The sequence below is a fragment of the Podarcis raffonei genome, chromosome 2 (genome assembly GCF_027172205.1).
Source record: "Podarcis raffonei isolate rPodRaf1 chromosome 2, rPodRaf1.pri, whole genome shotgun sequence".
Taxonomy (NCBI): domain Eukaryota; kingdom Metazoa; phylum Chordata; class Lepidosauria; order Squamata; family Lacertidae; genus Podarcis; species Podarcis raffonei.
In genome coordinates this window covers 72,312,157-72,336,121 of record NC_070603.1, presented here as the reverse complement: position 1 = coordinate 72,336,121, position 23,965 = coordinate 72,312,157, and the positions used below count along the sequence as shown (strand labels likewise).

The 23,965-nt window shown below is 39.8% G+C and overlaps 1 protein-coding gene across 2 annotated transcripts in view; it reads right to left on the bottom strand.

Moving 5' to 3' along the window:
- The window catches only part of BSN (bassoon presynaptic cytomatrix protein), a 210,029-nt gene that overhangs the window by 166,558 nt on the left and 19,506 nt on the right, over positions 1-23,965 (bottom strand). For both annotated transcript variants that reach the window (XM_053377413.1, XM_053377412.1), the window contains exon 2: positions 18,342-18,741. In XM_053377413.1, the coding sequence (XP_053233388.1) occupies positions 18,342-18,741 (400 nt within the window). The remainder of the gene's footprint in view (positions 1-18,341; positions 18,742-23,965) is intronic.

Sequence of the window (23,965 nt, the reverse complement as noted above, 5' to 3'; positions counted from 1 at the left end):
CCAGCATCCTGCTAAAAAAATCATTTTGTGCAAAATGTGCAAAAGAACCTCACAAAAATAATAAAAAATAGAGAGCAGGGAAGAGTTCTTTCTCTATAGGTTGCATTAAAATGCAAGTTTTTCTTTTGGCTATTAACTGAACTTTGGTCAGATCACACAGAGAGGCCCCTGATAACAACAAAAATCTGTTCACATACGACTGAATTAGAAATCTCTCAAAGTTGCCCAAGCATACAAACAAGTTCCTATTTCCCAATGGATTTGTATTTGTAATTTGAATCAAACAGAGAATGTAATTCACTATGTACTGAAATATCCCTCATATGGTTGGTCAAGGGGAAATACTTGAGAAATAACCTAGCTTAAATAACCTATTTTGATTAATAAATCATCTGCTTATTAGAAGGTTTGTCAATAATTGTCAGTGCTGCATGCCTTAGCAGCAAGGAAATCTCAAGTGGAAGAAATGGAAAAGATCAGGGCAGTTAATGTAGGGGACTCCTAAGCAGATAAGAAATCTGTTTGGTTCAGTTTAAATTGAGATGTTATTGTTCTAGATCTCCCTCCCTTGTTCACACACGGTTATATTTTAGTATGTTTCCCCTATAATGTAATTTCTGTGATGAAACTTTTATACTGAACCTTTATCTACTTTTATCAACGGCTAGTATAATATGACTGATGAATGAATGACAGGTTGTCGTGCATAATTTTTGCTCCCTGAAACATCCAAAATCTGGAGAAGTGAGTATTCTGACTGGGAGTTGTGTTCCAATCCACAAACAAATTTGGGAATGTCAGATCAAGCTGGTCACCTGCAAAAAGTGGAACAAACAAATTCCTTCTCCATCCCCAGCTGACACATCACCAAAAACCTCCGATGACCTGCTAGCAGTTTCATATATATATACGGAATAGCATGATGTAAAGAATAGAATCCTGTGGGTCCTCATAAGGCAGTGGCCCCACACCTACCTTCTGGAAACACCCAGTCAAAGCACAGTACTTCCTAACCCTAAACCAGTCAGAAATCCAAGGAGGATGTCATAGCCAATGGTATCAAAGGCCAGAAAAGCCAACAGGGATGCAGTCTCTTTGTCTGGCTCATGGCAGAGGTCTTCCACCAAAGTAAGGCTGCTTCGGTCCCAAGCTAGGCCTGAATCGGATTGGAAAAGATCTAAATAACGTATCATCAATATCATTAAATTTCTTTATTGCTTTCCAAATTGTTCAGGCCTATAAAGGCTGATTGTTAGGTTAGCTTTACCTAAGCAGAACTTGTGTTGACTTATAATAAATCTTATTTTAAGTAAGGTAAAAATCACAATGATACAGGCATCCAAATCTGTATCACAACTAACAGGTGCTTTGTGTATACACTATACTTTTAAAGCAAATTTGAAACACATTTCCCCTCTCAAAGAATTATGAGCACTGTAATTTGTTAAAGGTTGCTGGGAATTGTAACTCTATGAGGGGTAAACTACAGCCCTCAGAATTCTTTGAGGTGGGAAATGTGCTTTGAAGGTATACTGTGCACGCAGCCATTCTTTATACACAATACAACCAAGCCGTACACCCGTCCCTCCCGAGATCGAAACCTACATATGCTTAAGTAACATGAGAACTGGGTCTAAAAAGATTATGTCAGGGGAAACCTATTAATTTGTGTACCAGCTGCCTCACTTGGGCAAGCTGCTTTAGTAAACCCAGGAGTGCCACCATTTTCAGTCTCCTGCAGAGCTTCTTAATGTACTCTGTGTGACATTTCCAAGGATTACAGCCAGCCACTCTGTAGTGGAAATTATTGCATCATATGGACAAACCACACAGCATCTTCTTGTTAAGAACGATTCCTCTCCCAATATGCACATGATAATATGCAAACAAAACTGCAAGGTGGACAAAGACACTGCCTACGTCTGCTACCTGTGTCTATCCTCATTCTCGCCCTCTTTAAAAAGGCTTCCCTCAGGTAATATATTTTATAAATCCTGATTCTTTCTGCAAGGTTGAATTATGTACAGTGACAAGAACTTCTGCTTTATCAGGACAGTGTTTCTAGTAGCTGCCTGGTAGTGACTATTAAATTGAAAGAGCTCTGTAGCTGACTATGATGCAGAGGCCAGAACCGTGACTGATGCAAGCAGTGTCTGCGCCACTCTGATAAGAACATTAGATGTTCCTGAATAATCTCGTCTTTGCTCAACATTAAAGCTGGTATGTTTACTGTTTCTGGCTTGTATGAGAGAGAGAGAGAGAGAGAGAGAGAGAGAGAGAGAGAATACCATTCATCATATCCATTAGAAGTGAAGGAATTGCCAAGAAACAGGGTAGGAGAACATTTCTTTCTACTATCCACTGTGCTTCTCTCTGCACATATGCATTGCTGTGGCAGAAAGCCAATGGTAAATTACTTGTCAAACTAGAAGTTACTCATCCTAGTCTTGAGAGGTGAAGGGGTTCAAGCTTAATTTCTTTAATTTTGTTTATACAAGGAGGGAAACTTCAGCTTGGACTTACTTAAAATACCCGTTCCGCAACCCAAGGTTATGGACACACTCTAAAACCAGAAAGAGACATACCGTATTTTTTGCACCATAACACTCACTTTTTTCCTCCTAAAAAGTAAGGGGAAATGTCTGTGCGTGTTATGGAGGGAATGCCTATGGGTGGCATGCCTACGGATTTTCCTCCTCTAAAAACTACGTGCGTGTTATGGTCGGGTGCGTGTTATAGAGCGAAAAATACGGTACTTTGAAAATGCACCAGAAATTGGAAGAAAAAAGATGCACTACTATTAATTCCCCATAGCAGCAGCAAGGCACTAGGAGATTATGCCTCCTCATTGCAGCATTTCTAACTGAGATGCCTATAAAAGTTTTGTTTTCTGGAAGCACAGAGTGCAAGGACTTAAACAATCAATTTTATTAGATGACCCTGAGTTTTAGTCTTTTGGCAGAGGGAGAAATCTGCTCCCAATCAACTTTATTCACACTGTCTCCCCCCCCCCAAACAGCCTCAACCAAACACATTAGCCTTTCGTCAGAAACAAGGTGCTCTTTTTATGATGGGGCAGAGAGATCTGCACTCAGTATTTATTTATTTGTCATTTATTATTCAAGATTTATTCCGCTCTCTTCAAGTATCAGGGCATCTTATCATAAAATATTAAAAACAATATGAAGTAAATAATACATAAAATATGTTAAAAATAGCAAATCTATAAAAGCAACATAAAATATAATCCAAGTAAAAGAGATCGCCAGGAATATAAAAGGTCTTTGCCTGGTGACAGAAAGACATCACTGTGGGTGCCAGGTGATCTTCTGGCTGTTCCAAAGCCAGGGCTCCACCACTGAAAACGCCCACTATCCACCAATGACCCACCAGAGCCCAAATGCCCAAGTACAGACAGACTCATGTGGAGATAGACAATCATTCACAGTGTAGAGCCACTCCATGTATGTGCATATTCAGAAGGGATGGCAATTATAGGAGATTTAGAACTCTTGGGGGATGCAGAAGGGAGAAAAAGACCAATGAACAGAGCAAGGGCCATGCACACAGCGATGACTCCTACAAAGCACTTCAAATGCCACAGTTACTTTGTTTCATCTGTCACTACAGTCTTATCCATTTACAACCTCTTGTTGCTGCACAAGAATTATCATGCTGGTTAATGAAATTAGGAATGCGAACCATGCCATCTTCATGCCTTAGCACTGCACTTGTCTGAGTTTTTACATTACATATATTGTTTTATTTAAGCCTTCTATGCCCATCTAAACAAAGACTAACAACAGCAGTGAAAGAGTTGATTCAGCTTGCAAGATCACCTCATATATGCCCACTTGACCACTTTGATCTGTGTAACTGGCACTGTTACAGATGCCACATAATACTCATTCTATGCTTGTAAGAAATTGAAATTGATTTTGAGAGTAGCAGCATCCACACTTTGGAACTCCCGGCCTTTTGACATCCAGACCTTTAGAATGTTGGCATGTGTTTTAATCTGGATTTTAAGCTTATTGTGGATTTTAACTATTTTTGAATGTTTTAAATGATAATTTTATTTCTTTTTTGTAATAAACTTAAATGCAATACAATCAAGTGGTATATAAATCTTGTGAAATATGTAACATACATAAATAAATAAGATGAACACACTGGCTTCATATGGAAATTTGTAGTACAAACCTACATCCTTTAGGCCAGGGGTCAGAAAACTTTTTTCAGCTGTGGGCTGGTCCAGCATCCCTCAGACCATGTGGTGGGCCACTTTTTGGGGGGAAATGAACAAATTCCCACATATAACCCAGGAATGCATTTTAAATAAAAGGACACATTCTACTCATGTAAAAACACGCTGATTCCTAGACCGTCCACGGGCTGGATTGAGAAGGTGATTGGGCTGGATCTGGCCCCCAGGCCTTAGGTTGCCTACCCCTGCTTTAGGCTATTTTTGATTCAAAATAGTCACAGGACGTATAAAAATGACAATTCAAAATCAAAGCTTAAAATTTCTTGTTTTTATAGTCCACTTAACACTCCTTTGAAATAAAGGCAGATGTCTCAGACATGACTAGTGAATACAACTGGAAATGTCATCTGTTTTAGTCTAAGATGCCTAATATAATTCCCGATTTTCTGTTCTCTTATAGCTTTGCTCATTAACACAACTACTTCTGCTGGCTCAACATACTTAATCTCTGCCTGTTTTTTTGAAAGCTTGAAGAAAAACAGCTCAGTTTCGCAGACAAGAAGTAAGGAAAATAAATAGTTCTCTTAATACAATGCCAGAGATGCTTTTAAATCAGTCTAGTGCCCTGGACATGGAGGCACAGGGTAAGACAATTGCCTCTACCTGTAGAATGTATTAATATCTCATTCCTTCTTAATGAAAATATGCTGAGAGTAATAGCTTAACCGAGACTGAATAATGATTTTCAGTGAGAATTCTGGGGAACAAGCTACAGATACATACAACTGCATGTAACAATACTTCAGCAGCTTCTTCTTGTAATGAAAAGCGATTATGGAAAAGGTTTTTCCCCTTATATCCCAAGAAAAAATTATTTACAATGATCAGACTACTTCCTCCTTTCAGGTTGCTGGAACCATTAGACACCCTACCAGGCTTTGCCCCTCAAATGTTTTCAGCCAAGATGGGTCAGGGCTGGCACACAAGTGGTAGGCCATGTATCTCCACATAATGTGGAGTGGGGGAACAGATGCATTGTCTAACATTATTCTGCTGCCATTCCCCACTGCAGTTAATTTCCCCGCTATGGGGCTCCAGAATGCTGGAGTTTTGTATGTACATTTTCATGTAATGTGCTCTTTAGAGTATTTTCTTTCTTCCCCAGTGTTTTAAATGAAACATTTCAAGTTACAAACTGTCAAGATTTGCAAAAGCAATACAAACAAATCACTGAAGAGCTACAGTATGTTGAGGGGAAACAAGGAACTTTATCCAGGATTTGAGAATGCAAATAACATGCCCAAAATATAGTAAGCTTTCTTTGCATTTGTAGAAATCAAATTTCATTTCTTAGTATTTTAAGTTATATTGCAGTATGCATCTGGAGCTCTTTATTTTTTTGCACCTCAGAACACTAGAAATACTGGACGGTGGATTTACAGTGCAAGCAGCTATTTGCAGATCCAAGTATGTATATGGGTATGCCTTGCAGAAACTCTGATTCACACCATTCTACACCAATGTACTTAGTTTGCAGAGGTGCAATGACTAGAGGTGCAATGACTAGAGTAGATACGTATATCACTGGCTCACCTGTGAATCCGTCGCTATGGAGTCAGCCTTAAAACAGCTGAACATATTGCGGTTTGTCAGTTAAAGCCACCTAGGTTTCAGTTTTCAAGTCACTAGTGCCAATGGTTGACATTAGGGGTTCTGCTGATACAAATATGAATTTGCTTTTAATTAGAAACAACTGGGATAATTTTAAGGGCAGATATCACAAATGCACGCTTCAACAGCTGCCTAAAACTATGCATTTGGAATCTTGGCACATCTGGCTATCCTTGTTCAAGGCTCTTCCCGCTGCCCTTGGCAAAGCAGCAATTGCAAAGACGAAAGCATGCTGTTTTTAATACATCCAAAGTTGTTGCCTTTGCTACCTGCTGCTTTAATTACTTTTCACCCCCATGTTCCCTCTCCCACACAGAAAGCCACACGCCTACATCCTTTGAAGAAAGCGTAATGTTTCAATCTGAAACGCCCATACTGTTTATCATACCTCTTAAACGTTGCAGAACTCCTGCTTAGTCTTGCTCACTCCTTATATCGGAGGCAGAACATGTGGATGACACAATCTAAAGAGGACTGTCGGTAGAACTAATTGCCTTATTCGTTGTGAATAATGTATCCAACACATTTTTATTAGCACTTGCTTCATCTTTTTGTTTAGTTAAAACACTCCTTTCATTATTCTTCCCCACTCTGCAAATGAGAGGAGGGAACCAGAGCAGGAGAGGAAGAAGCAATTGGAACTGTTTGCACATAAAGCAACCTTAGATGTTATCAAAGGTTCTGAACAATTGTACACTGTGTTAGTGGGGATAACTTGTTATTTCTCTTTAACAGAATGATAGCAGAATCCTATACTTCTCTATTTAGAAATAAGTCCTGCTCTGCTGAAACTTACTGCCAAGTATCTGGGTGTATGGCATTGCAGTCAGAGAAATGAAGTTGAGAAATATGCCATTATGTAAAAGGCTTGTTAGCCTGCAGTTCCTTCTCAATAAAAGAGATGATGAAAATGAGGGGACAGAAAATAAATACCGAATTAGAGAAGACTTAAAAGAACAGGTATATTTAGAAGTCAGATACTGCAGCAGATATAAAAAGAAAACCAGATGCTTATTTATTTCTTGAATAAAAGAGTAAGAAGATGAAAATGCAACAAGATGAAATCTCAATTAGCGGATATTGCCCTCTGGAATTCAAAGCAGCATGGGAAAAGGGTTTAGTATAACTTACAAAACCATTCACAAACATTTTCAGACTGGTTTATAGTTTATAATTACAGCACCGGTAAGGCAAACTATGTCTTACCAAGATGGTGTGAATGGGTGAGCTCCTGCAGAGGAGCTCACTTCAACTTTGCTCATCCTGACCATTTTTTGCTGCCATGCTGAACTAAGCCAAGGGTTGGCTTAATGTGTTGTCCACACCCAGGCTCATGGTAGTCTCCTCATTACCTATGGGCAGCAGTCAAGAAAAAACTTTTAACAAAATGTTTGATAAAGGATGTAAAGAGGGTATAATCAATTTGAAGCAGGGTAGGGCATTATCAAGGTACGCTTAGGCCATAAACCATGCTTTTTAAGGGGATAAAATTCTGCCCACATATATAACATTCTCCTTTGCTGCATTATGTTGAAGTAGGTTAATTCTGAATATAAACAAAAAATAATCACTGGCCAAAAGTCACATCAAGAGGACAATAGTTTGGATCTAAGTTGCTCCTCCATTCACACAAGGAAAGGAGTGATTTCTATCAACCCCCCCCCCCTTATCTACAGCCCCACCCCCATAACATCCTTTCCTGAGAGTTCCCTAACCCCCAGGAGCAGATTTCTGTGGAGCACAATGTGCTACAAAGCGAAGCGGGAGGCAGAAAAGCCATTTTGTAAAAGTGAATGCTATTCCATTTACAGAAGGAAAGAGATGTTCCAAACCCATATGAATGAATAAAGAGTTATACAACAACACTTTCAGTTGCATAAAAACCTATCATCGCTGCAGTCAACTGCTATAACACAGAGAAACACAAAAACCCGGCCTAACATCAAAGTTGATGTTTAATCCTTGAAACAAATTTTAACAAGCATGTTTCAGATTATTTTTATTATTATTTTAATCACACAAAAAGTGATCTGAAATCAATTTTATAAGAAATTCAGAAAAAATATGCAACTATAGGAATATATGGTTTAAAAAGATCAGGTTCATTCATACTGTTGTTTAATGTGGGTAGCAAGCTTCCTAAATCTCCATTAATTCTCCATTGCCCATATGACATTCTGCCTCTGGACAATGGAGAATTAATGAAGGTACAGAAAGCTGACTAGCCATATTAAACAACAGTATGGGTGGCACCCCTGTTTCTTCTGCTGTTGATGTAGTTTTTATGACTATGTGTGCTGCTTTTGGGTTTCTCCCCCAATTTTATTGTACTTTCCTTCTAAACCAGCTTACATTGATTTTATTATAGAAAAACAGGATATAAACGTTCAGATAAAATTTAAAAGCCCTCTTTATACTGAACCAAAAATGTCACTTTTTGTTCTCTTCCTTTTTTACATTCTGTGGCTGCATCTAAGGCTGATGTTTCATTCACTAACTAGTATGGCTAGCTATAGAATCATAGAGTTGGAAGGGCCCCGGGGGTCATTAGTCCAACCCCCCGCAATGCAGGAATCTCAACTAAATCCTCCATGACAGGTGGCCATCCAACCTCTGCTTAAAAACCTCCAAGGAAGGACAGTCCACCACCACTCAGAGGAGTCTGTTCCACTGTCAAACAGCTCTTACTGTCAGAATGCTCTTCCTGATATTTAGTCAGAATCTCCTTTCCTGTAACTTGAACCTATTGGTTCGGGTCCTAGCCTCAACTGAACAGATATAAGAGTCAGCAGCATTCTTCTCAAAAGTAAAACAATTAAGCCTGACATGATTCAAAAGTGATGCTACCATAGTTGGGAAAACAGATTCTACCTGGGTTCAGAATGAGCAATAGCTTGATTAATCAACTCTCTAAGCACAGAGCAATGAAAGAAAATATGGTTCCTCTCATGCAAAGAAAAATTAAATGCCAAGTGGGTGTAAATACCTTGAAGATTGCACTTAATTTGTAGTTCCCTAAATTATCAACATTCCAAGTAGCAAAGTAATGTCAAAGGATGTTCATAACCTTGCTAACACTCCTAAGCAAATCCATGCTCAAGCATCATGATTAATTATCAGGCATTGGAGAACCTGGTAAACACAGCACTTAAAGCATGCACTTGTGGAACAATTTAAATCAACTCATCATACTTCCATGGATGCAAAAAAGTTTGCTAAACTGTGTTTAACACAGACTGGAATACAGAATCTGAGCTATTCAAACAAGCAGTGAATCAAGTTTGGGAAGGATCCCAATAATTTTCTAGTCCTACCATCAGCTGAAAAAGTAGAGGATGATTTCTCAAACCTCATCTCCTCTTCAAAGAGACTCCTATTTGCTTTAGATGGAGCTTCTCCCACCCACCCACCCACCCACCCATGAAAACCACCAGTAAAACTCACTCCCATCTGAATTATTTCTTCCCTGGCAGAAATAATTTAAAACTTTATGCCCCATGTTCTGGATTGGGGGCTCTACGCTGGCAACTTATGTTTTAAAACCCTGCATTTAGGGGCACCGTTGTCTGTTTGGCCATGAGATGCTTCTAGTTTGGCCTTTAGGTGGTTCCAAAAGTATCTAGGAAACTTGTTCTTTCAATTAACCACCTAACTGAAGCAAAGTTGCCACAAAAATCCATGCCTCTAACTCTGTGGATTGTAGCAGTGGATAACAACTGTTCTTTATCATCTTTATGGTCACCTTTAAGGATCAAGTAGTCATTTAACTGCCTTTTCTCACAGCCTAAATAGTCTTGATCCCTAAATGTTTCTAAATCTTTTCCACAGTGCCGTTTTCTTCGGCTTGTTAGCATGCTTCTTAAATTGGACGTGTTAATCCAGTGTGGCCTAATTAATGCTAAATTTTACAATTACTCCTTGTTACTTCTGCAAACTCATTCTGCAAATGTATAAACTAACACACATGAAAGGCTCGTACTTTATTTAGAATTATTTTCACCAGAAGACTGAAGATGAGGGGGCAAAGGAAATACAAATTATGGTATTAGAACCACACTAGAGCCTTTTTGGGGAGAAACAAAGTAGAATACAAAACTTCTGCACTCAAGAATCTGGACCAACATGTGTATTTTTAAAAGTATATTATAATCAAAGAGATCCAAACTGACTTTATAAAAGCATAACTGGGATCATCAAGCATAACAATGCATAAATGATTCAGAGCAAGAAAAAATGTACTGGTTATTATGGTCTCATCAACACTACACATTTAAAGCACTGCTATACCACATTGAACTACGCCGAGCAGGGCACACAAGATGAACAGGTCATAGTGGAGAGTTTTGACCAAACGTGATCCACCTGGAGGAGGAACCGGCAAGCCACTCCAGTATCCTTGCCAAGAAAACTCCATGGACAAAGACAACAGGCATATAAAAGTTATGACGCTGGAAGATGAGCCCCTCAGGTCGGAAGGCGTCCAACATGCTACTGGGGAAGAGCGGAGGGCAAGTACAAGTAGATCCAGAGCTGATGAAGCGGCTGGGCCAAAGCCGAAAGGACGCTCAGTTGCGGATATGCCTGGAAGCGAAAGGAAAGTCCAATGCTGTAAAGAAAAATATTGCATAGGAACCTGGAATGTAAGAACCATGAACCTGGGTAAGTTGGAGGTGGTCAAAAATGAGATGGCAAGAATAAATATTGACATCCTGGGCATCAGTGAACTAAAATGGACGGGAATGGGCGAATTCAGTTCGGATGACCATCACATCTACTACTGTGGGCAAGAAACCCGTAAAAGAAATGGAGTGGCCCTCATAGTCAACAAAAGAGTGGCGAAAGCTGTACTGGGATGCAATCTCAAAAATGATAGAATGATCTCGATACGAATCCAAGGCAGACCTTTTAACATCACAGTAATCCAAGTTTATGCACCAACCACTGGTGCTGAAGAAACTGAAATAGACCAATTCTATGAAGACTTACAAGACCTTATAGAAGTGACACCAAAGAAGGATGTTCTTCTCATTATAGGGGATTGGAATGCTAAAGTAGGGAATCAAGAGATAAAAGGAACAACTGGCAAGTTTGGCCTTGGAGATCAAAACGAAGCAGGGCAAAGGCTAATAGAGTTCTGTCAAGAGAACAAGTTAGTCATCACAAACACGCTTTTCCAACAACACAAGAGACGACTCTACACATGGACATCACCAGATGGGCAGTATCGAAATCAGATTGATTATATTCTCTGCAGCCAAAGATGGAGAAGCTCTATACAGTCAGCAAAAACAAGACCTGGAGCTGACTGTGGCTCAGATCATCAGCTTCTTATAGCAAAATTCAAGCTTAAACTGAAGAAAGTAGGAAAAACCACTGGGCCGGTAAGATACAATCTAAGTCAAATCCCTTATGAATACACAGTGGAAGTGACGAACAGGTTTAAGGATTTAGATTTGGTGGACAGAGTGCCTGAAGAACTATGGATGGAGGCTCGTAACATTGTACAGGAGGCAGCAACGAAAACCATCCCAATGAAAAGGAAATGCAAGAAAGCAAAGTGGCTGTCCAACGAGGCCTTACAAATAGCGGAGGAGAGAAGGCAAGCAAAATGCGAGGGAGATAGTGAAAGATACAGGAAATTGAATGCAGATTTCCAAAGAATAGCAAGGAGAGACAAGAAGGCCTTCTTAAACGAGCAATGCAAACAAATAGAGGAAAACAACAGAATAGGAAGAGCCAGAGATCTGTTCAAGAAAATTGGAGATATGAAAGGAACATTTCGTACAAAGATTACCATAATAAAGGACAAAAGTGGTAAGGACCTAACAGAAGCAGAAGACATCAAGAAGAGGTGGCAAGAATACACAGAGGAATTATACCAGAAAGATATGGATGTCTCGTACACCCCAGGTAGTGTGGTTGCTGACCTTGAGCCAGACATCCTGGAAAGTGAAGTCAAATGGGCCTTAGAAAGCACTGCAAATAACAAGGCCAGTGGAAGTGATGGTATTCCAGCTGAACTATTTGAAATTTTAAAAGATGATGCTGTTAAGGTGCTACACTCAATATGCCAGCAAATTTGGAAAACTCAGCAGTGGCCAGAAGATTGGAGAAGATCAGTCTACATCCCAATCCCAAAGAAGGGCAGTGCCAAAGAATGCTCCAACTACCGCACAATTGCACTCATTTCACATGCTAGCAAGGTTATGCTTAAAATTCTACAAGGAAGGCTCAAACAGTATGTGGATCGAGAACTCCCAGAAGTGCAAGCTGGATTTAGAAGAGGCAGAGGAACCAGAGACCAAATTGCAAACATGCGCTGGATTATGCAGAAAGCTAGAGAGTTTCAGAAAGACATCTACTTCTGCTTCATTGACTATGCAAAAGCCTTTGACTGTGTCGACCACAGCAAACTATGGCAAGTTCTTAAAGAAATGGGAGTGCCTGATCACCTCATCTGTCTCCTGAGAAATCTCTATGTGGGACAAGAAGCTACAGTTAGAACTGGATATGGAACAACTGATTGGTTCAAAATTGGGAAAGGCGTACGACAAGGCTGTATTTTGTCTCCCTGCTTATTTAATTTATACGCAGAATACATCATGCGAAAGGCTGGGCTGGATGAATCCCAAGCTGGAATTAAGATTGCCGGAAGAAATATCAACAACCTCAGATATGCAGATGACACAACCTTGATGGCAGAAAGTGAGGAGGAATTAAAGAACCTTTTAATGAGGGTGAAAGAGGAGAGCGCAAAATATGGTCTGAGGCTCAACATCAAAAAAACGAAGATCATGGCCACTGGTCCCATCACCTCCTGGCAAATAGAAGGGGAAGAAATGGAGGCAGTGAGAGATTTTACTTTCTTGGGCTCCATGATCACTGCAGATGGTGACAGCAGCCACGAAATTAAAAGACGCCTGCTTCTTGGGAGAAGGGCAATGACAAGCCTAGACAGCATCTTGAGAAGTAGAGACGTCACCTTGCCAACAAAGGTCCGTATAGTTAAAGCCATGGTTTTCCCAGTAGTGATGTATGGAAGTGAGAGCTGGACCATAAAGAAGGCTGATCGCCGAAGAATTGATGCTTTTGAATTATGGTGCTGGAGAAGACTCTTGAGAGTCCCATGGACTGCAAGAAGATCAAACGCATCCATTCTTAATGAAATCAGCCCTGAGTGCTCACTGGAAGGACAGATCGTGAAGCTGAGGCTCCAGTACTTTGGCCACCTCATGAGAAGAGAAGACTCCCTGGAGAAGACACTGATGCTGGGAAAGATGGAGGGCACAAGGAGAAGGGGGCGACAGAGGATGAGATGGTTGGATAGTGTTCTCGAAGCCACAAACATGAGTCTGACCAAACTGCGGGAGGTAGTGGAGGACAGAGGTGCCTGGCGTGCGCTGGTCCATGGGGTCACGAAGAGTCGGACACGACTAAACGACTAAACAACAACAATACCACATTGAAAAACCATGACTTCCCCCAAATAATCCTGGGAACTGCAGTTACTGTAGTTCAGAGAGTTGTTAGGAGATCCTTCTTGCCCTCACAGAGCTACAATTCCCAGAGTTCCCAAGGGAGAGAGATTGGTTGTTAAAACCACTATTGAGAACTGCAGCTTTCCAAGGGGAATAGGGGTCTTCTAATGATTCTCAGCACCCCTAACAAGCAGTGGTATGGTACTGCTTTAAACATATACTGCAGATGATGACTTAAGCAGATAAGCAAATGAAATCTATTGAGATATATGTTGAGGGAGGCGGGGGACTAATTCTGTAAATTAGCAACTTTGTTTTATCCACCTAAATGTTCACTGGAATCTAAAAAGCAAAAGAGCCTACAGATTATCTCCACTACAAAAAAAGGCAGCAATAAATTCAAGAAGCAAAGCTTTCGTCCTGTCAGTCAATCAGAAAGCTAAAGGAATGATAGCACTACTAACGTTCAACAAATGACGTTTAAGGAAAAGAATTTCCTGAAAATAGCCTTCTGGCTTAACACCAAGTCATTCATTTGCAAAGGCGAGAATTATAAGAGGCATCTGAAGAAGATTTGCCCCAAATACATTATATAACAGAAACCACAGAAATATATTACTGTTCAGAAAATGATTTCTCCTTCATTGTTAGCCCTTGCATTCTGTCCCTGGATATTAACAGTTAATATTCTTCCACCTTGTAAAGTGACAGAGTAGTAGGGTTGCCATGTGTCCTCTTTTTCCAGGACATGTCCTCTTTTTCTGTCTGGGTGGATTTTTTAAATTTGCCAAAATGTCTCTGGATATACTTTCTGGATGAGACATAGACATAACTGGTGGCTGAAGACTTGCTTTCATCTTCTCTTCTCCTGGCCCCCCTCAGCAATGTATCACAGCTTCTATAGCCTACATATAGAAGGGGTATTTAAAATGAGAGTCGCCATAGCATCCTCTTTTTTTGCTCTTCAAAGTATCGCAACTCTACAGGGTAGTAAACCAGAAGAGACCATTGTTAATAGATCCTCCGTCGGTGACTGTGTTTTTGTGCGCATGTGTGTGTGTGTGTGTGTGTGTGTGTAAAAATTGCATTCATAACAATATATTGTCTCTGGTTTGCCCTATAAATTACTTTGTGGCTTTAAAACTACAATAATAAACACATGTGCTGACATGATGTCAGTTCAACATCCCTACAGTGCTGATGCCTTTTTTGACATGTGGAGGTTTTTTTTGGAGGGGGGGTTATTGGGTTGTTGTTGTTTTTATTATGTATTTTCTAGTTTTATTCTGTGAACTGCCCTGAGACCTGTGGGTAAAAGACGGTATATTTGTTAAACAAACAAACAAACAAACAAACAGGTTTGAAGCATTTTATGATAAAGGCAGCTTAACATACTTATTTGCTTGTACAGTCAAAATATGGAATCAGAGGCCTGCTCAGTGTGGCTGCTCAAAACATCCTCTGTGGCATCAACACTTCACATGATAAACAATAATAAAGCCCTTCAAATTGGTCTCTTTCAAATTCACAAGCATCATATTCCACAATTAGGATTACTTCCTTATCTAAAATAGTCACTCATATAGTTCACCAGCCTGGATTTGCTGGGGGGTTTTTTGGGTTTTTTTTGCTAATTTTCATTTAAACGGGTGAACCTGTGATTCTCCAGAGGTTGCTGCAGCAACTCTCATCAGCCCCAGTGAGAAAGCCCAATGGTCAGAACCTGGAGGGCCAGAGATTTTTCACCCCTGATATAAATCCTCCTAAATGACAAAGAAAGGAAGCAGAAGTTTTCCAAGCTGATTTGTTTTGTGCCTTGCTAGAACAAAAAGTAAAATGGGCAAATTATGAAATATGCCGACAAATACTGTACTTTTCCATGTATAAAACTAGGTTTTTTTTCTTTAAAAATAATGCCCCCAAAATGGGGGGGGGGTCTTATACATGGGTAGTGCATAGGGTGAACGTTTGACTGATTGCTGCTGCGGCTGTTAGCCGCTATTGTGCATGTTATTGGTTGCTGTGTCAATGGGTGCTGTTGATTTGCTGACACTGCGGCAATTAGGCAGGCAATTGGCAGCTTCTGCCGGCGAGGGGACAGACGGGAGGCGGATTTTACAAGACGTGCAGGTGAGCAACCCCCCTAAAACCCTCTGCAAAAAAAGCTCAACAACTCAGGGGTATCCTCCACAAAAAGAGCTTAACAACTCTGTGCCATTTCCCCACATTCTCTTAGAGTCCCCCAAAATAGGGGGCTTCTTACACATGGGGGGGGGGCGTCTTATAGACAGAAAAGTACGGTATGTCATTTGATTTATAGATCCTTTTGTGTATTCCCAACCTTTCCATACTGTTTAATACTATTCAGAAAAGTCAGTTTCATTTATCTAAATGGAAAAGTATAATGAACATTCATTGCAAAATATATTTCACATAAAGTACTCAGGCAAATATGCATTAACAAAATCGGGACATAATTCAAGCGCAGCTGCTGCACAAACTCCATTAATTTCAAACTCCATTGAAATAAATGGAGGTTGAGCAGTAACAGTGGTTAGGGTAATGCATCTTTAATTATATGTAAACAATTTTGAAATGAAAAAGGGCAGATAGCAAAACATTGCAACAAATAATTCATCCAGTTTAAATCACAAATGAAAGGCTGTGAGATGAAGGATAATGTATTATGTTATCTCTCTGCTTGAGAGATGCTCAAGTGAGTTAACATTATATAAGGAACTTGTATAACTAGAGAATCTTGTTAGCTGGGCTATCGTACTCATGTTCAGACCAGTGGGCGAACCATACTGAACTAGTTTAACAAAATGGCGTACTCCACCCTGCCTCGATCAACTTACCTCACATTCTCTGCCCACTCTATTATCCCTTGCACCTATTGAAGGATTCAAAGCAATGGAATGATTTGCTCTGTGGGCTTCACACAATAATATTCAGTTGTACCTCGGGTTAAGTACTTAATTCGTTCCGGAGGTCCGTACTTAACCTGAAACTGTTCTTAACCTGAAGCACCACATTAGCTAATGGGGCCTCCTGCTGCTGCTGCGCCACCGGAGCACGATTTCTGTTCTCATCCTGAAGCAAAGTTCTTAACCTGAAGTACTATTTCTGGGTTAGCGGAGTCTGTAACCTGAAGCGTATGTAACCTGAAGCGTATGTAACCCGAGGTACCACTGTATCAAGGAAATACACCTATGTTTGTGTGACTGCTCTTCATATATTTAGGTATTTTTTAATTAAATAGCAGCCACGGAGGCAATCAAGACAATGTGAAGGGTGGGACCCATGTCCTTGCCCATGTCAAAGCCCACTACCCTAAAAAACCTGCTATTTGGCACAGGAGATGCTAGATTTGTTGGAAGTGCAGCAAAGGGGTTAACTACCCGCATGCTTCCTGCATGCCATAGTTTTAATACTTGTGGCCTCTCTCCTATCACACAATAGGAAAATAATAACATAAAAATGATGATGCAGTTTATTTATATGCTGCTTTTCAATGCAAATGTCCGCCAAGCAGTGAGCAGCGCATTAATGTAGTACATGCAACAGAATACAATAAAATACCATATATCAGTCAGTAAGCAAAACCATTTAATAACAAAAGCACCACGTTGATTTAATAAATAATTATGATGATAAGAGTCAGAGGAGAACCTCCCCAGGCTAGAAAATTAAAGGGCACTCTCACCAACCCTATATCCTATCCCACACATTTAGGTGCTAGAGACCTGAACAAAGAGAAATACTTAATTGGTTTTAAAGTATAGAAGAGTAAGAAGTACCCCAGTTTAAGAGTACCCTAACTTAATCTTATCAAATTTAAGGGGTTAGAATTAAGGAACATGAATTACAATCATGTCGTTCACATACTGTCTAGCTTGGCCCAAAGTCTGGTTATGCAACCCTGATGTATTTTTCATACAAATCAAAGGACTGGTGTCCAGGGAATGTGGCCAAGAACTATTTGGGAACTGCTACAGTTGGTTAGCCTGTCTGCAAGCTGAAGACAAGTCTTTTGAGTGCCACATACCTAACAAGGAGAAAATCAAAGGTATTTCAGGGGAGGTTTGTCAACACAAGAGATTGTAACCAATTTTCCCCAGTACCAAATATTGCAGAATGAATGCTAGGAAAATGTGATATCACTGCAGCAGAAGAGATAACCTCAGAAAGGATCTATGGATCCCTCACCATGAATAAGTAACAACTCCAGATTTATTTCACAATAAAGCATAATTTAAAACCACTCTCTAAAAATGTCACATCAGAGGACCAAATCAACCATAACATGACATCTGAGCTCTTCAGATGCTTAGTTTTATTCCCTGTTCTACTCAACAGCCAATGGAAAGATTCTCTTCTGTTGCTCCTGAATTTCACAACCATCAAGCCTCAAAGCTATCTGAGCCCCATTCACACACAAAAATCTGAGTATATCAGGCTTCATGCAAGTGTTAGCAATCTTTAGCTAGTAACAAGCCTGTTGACTGAAGCAAAACTGTATCACATTTTCTCCCTTCCCTTTCATACTTTCACTCTTTCTTTTATTCTTATTGCAAAAGGTAGAAAAAGATTCACCGTAAGAAAACTTAAAAAGAGATTCAAGAAGAGTATCAGATGAAGGAGCTAAAATGTTTTGGTTGACAGAATTCATTTAGAAAAGTTAGTTGCAGTTTAGCCAGGTGTACACAACCAAGCTCTCAACAAAATTGCATATGCACCTATGCTCTATTTGATGACATGACATTACTACAAGCACTATAGTTCCCCAGTCCTCTAAACCATTCTCATCCCAACTTCATCACATACACGCATCACTCAGTGTTTCAGATCTCAATAACTATCCTCAAAGGTTGAATTCCAAACTCCCCTTTTCATATCACACAGTGCAAGGAGGCCCTCACCTGAGTTATGACATATTAACAGAAATTGAGTAACTTGATCAAAATGTTCAGTTTATGTATTACCTCAGTCAGGTGAGGGTTGGGGTTGAATCCACATTGGTTGCAGACCTTGTTGTGACACTGTGTACAGGTGTTGAAGTTTGGCTGGTTGGGAGAGGAGGTGAGTTCTGTTGTCTTGCATATAGGACAGAGTGTGCTGCTAGGAAGGGGTGCAATTTGTGGGACAGAATAAGGTGAGGTAGGGGTGCTGCCTCGATCCGGTGACACAGACGGTGAACGCCCTGTTCTCTGGCTCCTGCTGTCCACTTGGAGTGTCCTCCTTGGCCCATCAGCCTGTTGGGGGGTCTGCCCATGGCTCCTCATCTCTCTTGTGCTTTCGCTGGTCTGAGCAGCCGGTTTTAGGGATGGGGAAGCTGCTCTCTGTCCAAAGGAGGGGTCCGATTGATCTGGTCTTCTTGGTGTGCTGAAACACATTAAATGCAGATGTCAACCAGGTTGCAGAGAATTGAGGTAAGATAATAGGCAAAAATGCCTTGACTATTTCCTCAAGATATACTTTGAAATGCATTTGAGAATCCCCAAGATTCAAAGTTAAAGGGAAGAAAATAAGTGTAAATAGATGTTTAGAGAAAATGATTGCCATCTTTACCTCCACCAATTTCTTAAAACCACAAGACATGGATATTTCTTCAAGATGCAATCTAACAAGTTGTAAATACAAGATTCAATTGTATTTAAAGTCAAAACAACTAAAAACGTGTCCTTTCTTTTCCCCAAAGGCTATAATCTGAAAGGGGTGGGGCTATATGTCAAGTGAGCAGTGCGTAATGGACATGGAGGGTGAGGCATACATTTTTATACAAATAAAAATAAACAAAAATTAGAACCAACAGAAATCAGGCATACTCAGTTCCAGCTGGATATATTCCCACTACTGGAGAAGGCTGTGTGGTCATTTGCAATACCACTCTCAAGTCTTCATGCAAGCAAAGGAACTCATAGCCAGCTAGAAGAAACAAATCCCATCCAATTATGCTGTTTCTATGATAGAGGATAGGTAGACAATTCAACTGCTACATGGCATTATAAAAAGCAGTTTTTCTATTTTGCCAAAAATGGAAAGGCGTTTAAAATAGACTTCAAGAGCTGCTGCTTGTTCTCTATTCTAACTTAAAAATAGGTCAGCCGACTGCAAGAACATCTCTTCTTTAGCACACAAGCATGTATATATATTGTCATTCATTCCGGCTTCCCTTATTAAGGAATATTCCAAACCAGAATATCTAAATTCACCCATCCTCTTCCAAGTTTCTAGGGCAGGATCAAACATAGTCCTGGTCTTTTGGGAATTTAACCTTCTGAGGTTCACCAGGATATTATATTGCAATTTCATATTCTCTCATGTCTGAGTAATATTTATAAACTCCCTATCATACACTGACAGAAAACTCTGCACTATTCATTCAGTGCTCAGTCCTGTAGATCAAATATGTTGGCTTTGTCCCAAATACTTTTTTGAATTCCTGTGTAACCAGAACTACATCAAAAACAAAAATAAATAATGCAGTAATATGTGTGTGCCAAACAATATTTTGTTTTGACTGGTTTTGAACATACTTTCCATAATCCCATCATAAGAGTGTGATGGCCACAAGGGAAGGTGACTCTCTTAGCTGAAACACATTTACCCATCCTCAGGCTCAATCATTCTTTCATTTAAATATACTTTGAATTTTGATACAGCTCAAGTTGCATCTGAGTCATCTGCCGTTTCCCTCTAGTCAGCTCCCCATTGCACTGGTAGCATCTGAGTATGGTTTGACAAAATAATGTGGGTGTTTCCCATGTAAGCATTAGTGGTTTTGATCAAGGGGAAGCAGGATAGGAACGATGTGTTATCTGGACAACTCATATGCTGCCCAAATGATATGTGAACCAACTATAGGAACATCAGCCACCATTGCAACTGTAACGTTTGAATCAGGCTTGATCTTCTCTGAGTCAAGTATCCAACGATTTATGCCTGGGTGCTCTCTCTTATCCATGGCTAGAGGACAAGTAAGGAAAGGAGCAAAACCACATGGCTACTCAGCATATTTGAAGATACCTACAGAGAAATCAAAATAAAACCTTGCAAAAACACCACAGTGACACACACACCACCTTTGTCCACCATTTGTACAGGAAGTTGTCACTGCCTATGGATTCCTGCCAGGCATACCTATGGTAAAACAAGCTACTGTCCATGTTGCATGTTCCTGCAGTATGAATTGTTTTTCTGTAGGGAAGCTATTATCAGAGTAGGAATATCACCTTATCCAACCCACAGATATGCAGTGGTTTGTGTCCAAAGGCAAAAATATATTATTTGCTCCTAGCATAGATTTGGCATTGACAAGGCCAAAGTCTTCATGAATGTTTAATAAGCACTATAAATCTTTAGAATACATCAATGACACTGTTTCATACTGTTCAAGTAGATTGCTTTAATGCATGCATGCTGTTCCGACCATACAATTCCTTGTGACTCTCACAGCAGAACTACACATTGTAAGAAACATAAGAAAAGGCAGCCTCATGTCTTCCCCGATAATCTGAAGGATCGTTCACAAAGACTTCTGAGTGATAGTGGCTGGCAGGGAGACAGAGCAGCAGCACACTGCCATCCTCACAGCAGCAGTGTCACTGCCGCTTACCAGAAAGGCTCAGTGGTGGGGTAGAGACAGAGGGCCTTTTGGGTAGTGGCTCCTGCCCTATGGAACTCCCTCCCAGCAGATGTCAAACATACAGCTATGCGATTTTTAAAAGACATCTGAAGGCAGTCCTATTCAGGGAAGTTTTTAGTGTGTGATGCTGTGTTGTGTTTTTACTACTTTTTGTTGGGAACAGCCCAAAGTGGCTGGGTCAACCCAGTAAGATATATTAATAATAATAATAATAATAATAATAATAATAATAATAATAATAATTAGGAACTGATGATGAAAATGACAAGTTATCTTTAAAATTGTTTGTGTGGTGTATGTGTGTGCTTGTGCAAAAGATGTTAGAACATATGATAACCCTCTGTTTTATTATGTTGTAAAATGGTCACTACCGAGAAGGCCCTCTGCCTGGTTCCCTGTAGCTTTGCTTCTCGCAGTGAGGGAACCACCAGAAGGCCCTCGGCGCTGGACCTCAGTGTCCGGATTGAACGATGGAGGTGGAGATGCTCCTTCAGGTATACAGGACCGAGGCCATTTAGGGCTTTAAAGGTCAGCATCAACACTTTGAATTGTGCTTGGAAACATACTGACTGCGATCCCCAGCCACTGATATTCAGAGACATATTGTCTCTGATACTGGAGATAGTATACAGGCATTATGACCAGCAACAGCCTTATCCTCCATAAATTTGTCTAAACTCCTTTTAAACTCTCCAAGTTGATGGCTATTGTTTAATTTTGTGATAGAAAATTCCATGGTTTTAATGATGCAAGTCAAGAAGTACTTTCAGCTTAATTGGATCGCCTGTTTCTAGCATTTTGACAGAGGGAGAAAAGCTTCTCTCTAGCCACTTTCAAAGTGAATCTATCACAGCTCAGAACATATTCATTATAACACTTGTAGCAGGTGCCATTTTAAGGCACTATTTTTGCTATTTTAATTGATCCTTAATTATCACTAAAATATTTTTATGTCTATAAGAGAGAGGAACAGCACTATAATTGCATAATGCTACAATATTACTGTAGTATAGTTATAGAACTACTGGGTTACCGTATTTTTCGCTCTATAACACGCACCCGACCATAACACGTACGTAGTTTTTAGAGGAGGAAAATCCGTAGGCATGCCACCCATAGGCATTTCCTCCATAACACGCACAGACATTTCCCCTTACTTTCTAGGAGGAAAAAAGTGAGTGTTATGGTGCAAAAAATACGGTATGTTGCTATAGAACTATATCTCTTTCATTAAAAAAAAACACCTGATAAAGTGTAATAAATCTCTTGCCTTAGACAAGAATTTCAGTTTGCCTAATAGAAGGGCTAGTCCTGAATAATGGAGGATTTTAATGAGAAGTGTCTATACAGACTTGTGCTTCTAAACCAGTTCAAAAAGCAATTTAACAAGTACAGAATTTAACAAGTACAGTACTTTCCTACATTCCACTTTCCAAATCAAAACCCTTTTTAACCCTTTTTAAAAGACAGAAGAGGCACACCAAAGGCATCTATACTTGTGGAGATGACCCTATTGTTCTGTTCTTCTAGAAAAAGTCAGGCTTTCTGGGGTCTGAGTAAAGACAGAAGAACGAGGTGGGCAATAGAAGATGTCAGTGATTGGGAGATGGCATCATGTGCATGTCCATAAAAATGTGTGAAAGAAACATGACCCTGCATATTACAACCAATATGATCTGGGGGCTGGCATAACTTTTATGTGAGGAAATGTTTTAGCTCTGAAAAATATAAGCAAAGGGAAGGACATAATAGAAGTATATGAAATTATTGGTATGATTAAAGTAATATGCTTTATAATATTATCAAAAGCACATTAACATTCAAATCTGAACAAAAAATGCAACATAAATTAATGAACTCAAAATAAAAATTTGCCCATCAATTGCAAGAAATTCAAAGTTACAATTTATGTATGTTTACTAAATTCAAGGAGGGATTACACCCCAAATGTGTACTGAATTGCACTTTAAAATAATAATTTTTGAAAACATGTTTCCCTCTAGCCGTTTAAGAGTCACACAGGTAGTAGGGGAACACTTCCATACTCCACCTTAAACATTAATGCTTCCTCCAGTTTGGCCTATCTAACCCTTATATATTTTAGGTATTAAATTGGAATTTGGATTAAATTATGTTCTTATTATCAGTGTTCATGCAACCACTGAATGGTTCTAATACACTGTAGAGAAGCACTTTAAAGTCTTGATTACTTATCTTCAGTTTGCCAACTATCATTAAGAAGGTAATGTAGTGCTTCTTCTCAACAAGGGTATTTTTCAGATTTAATTATATCACACCAGCTACTATAGATCCACCACACTTAATTCAAGAGTGCGCCAAAACTGCATTTCCATAAGCATTTCAGTATTGGCATAAACTGTGAATTGGCACGAACTGTATTATCTCAAGGGGTTACACTGATTTAAAATCAGTTTTATTATATAAAAATGAGGAAATGTTTTCTGTGGAAACCAAGTTTCAAAGGGACCTCATCACACCCAGATGTTCTGAACACAGCAGAGCATGAAAGGGAAGCAAAATGGAACAACAGCTCTGAGGGGAAGCTCTCTGAAGACTGCCCAGAAGTAATAGTTGCAATATAAGCCAGACGTGACAAGGGCAACGAAGCTGAGTTTCATGGGAATGCTCTAGCAGGAAGGTATGGCTCAAAGCAGGGGATAAAAGAACACAAGAGGATTGCAAAAGAAGAACTCTGTTCTTCCATAAGCCAACTTTTAGGACTCAATATATTGGGGTGTCAGCAAAGTTCTCTGACCTCTGGCTCAAAAATAAACCTCTGAGGCCTTGTTAAAACAAACAAACACCTCAAAGGAGAGGCAAACTTTACTACCCTAGACATTATCATCTGGCTAGGATTAAAATCCAAGCTGAAGAAGAGATTCACACACATCTCTGCCAGTCCTTGTGATCCCTGGAAGCCCTCCCAGCTGGCCTCCACTC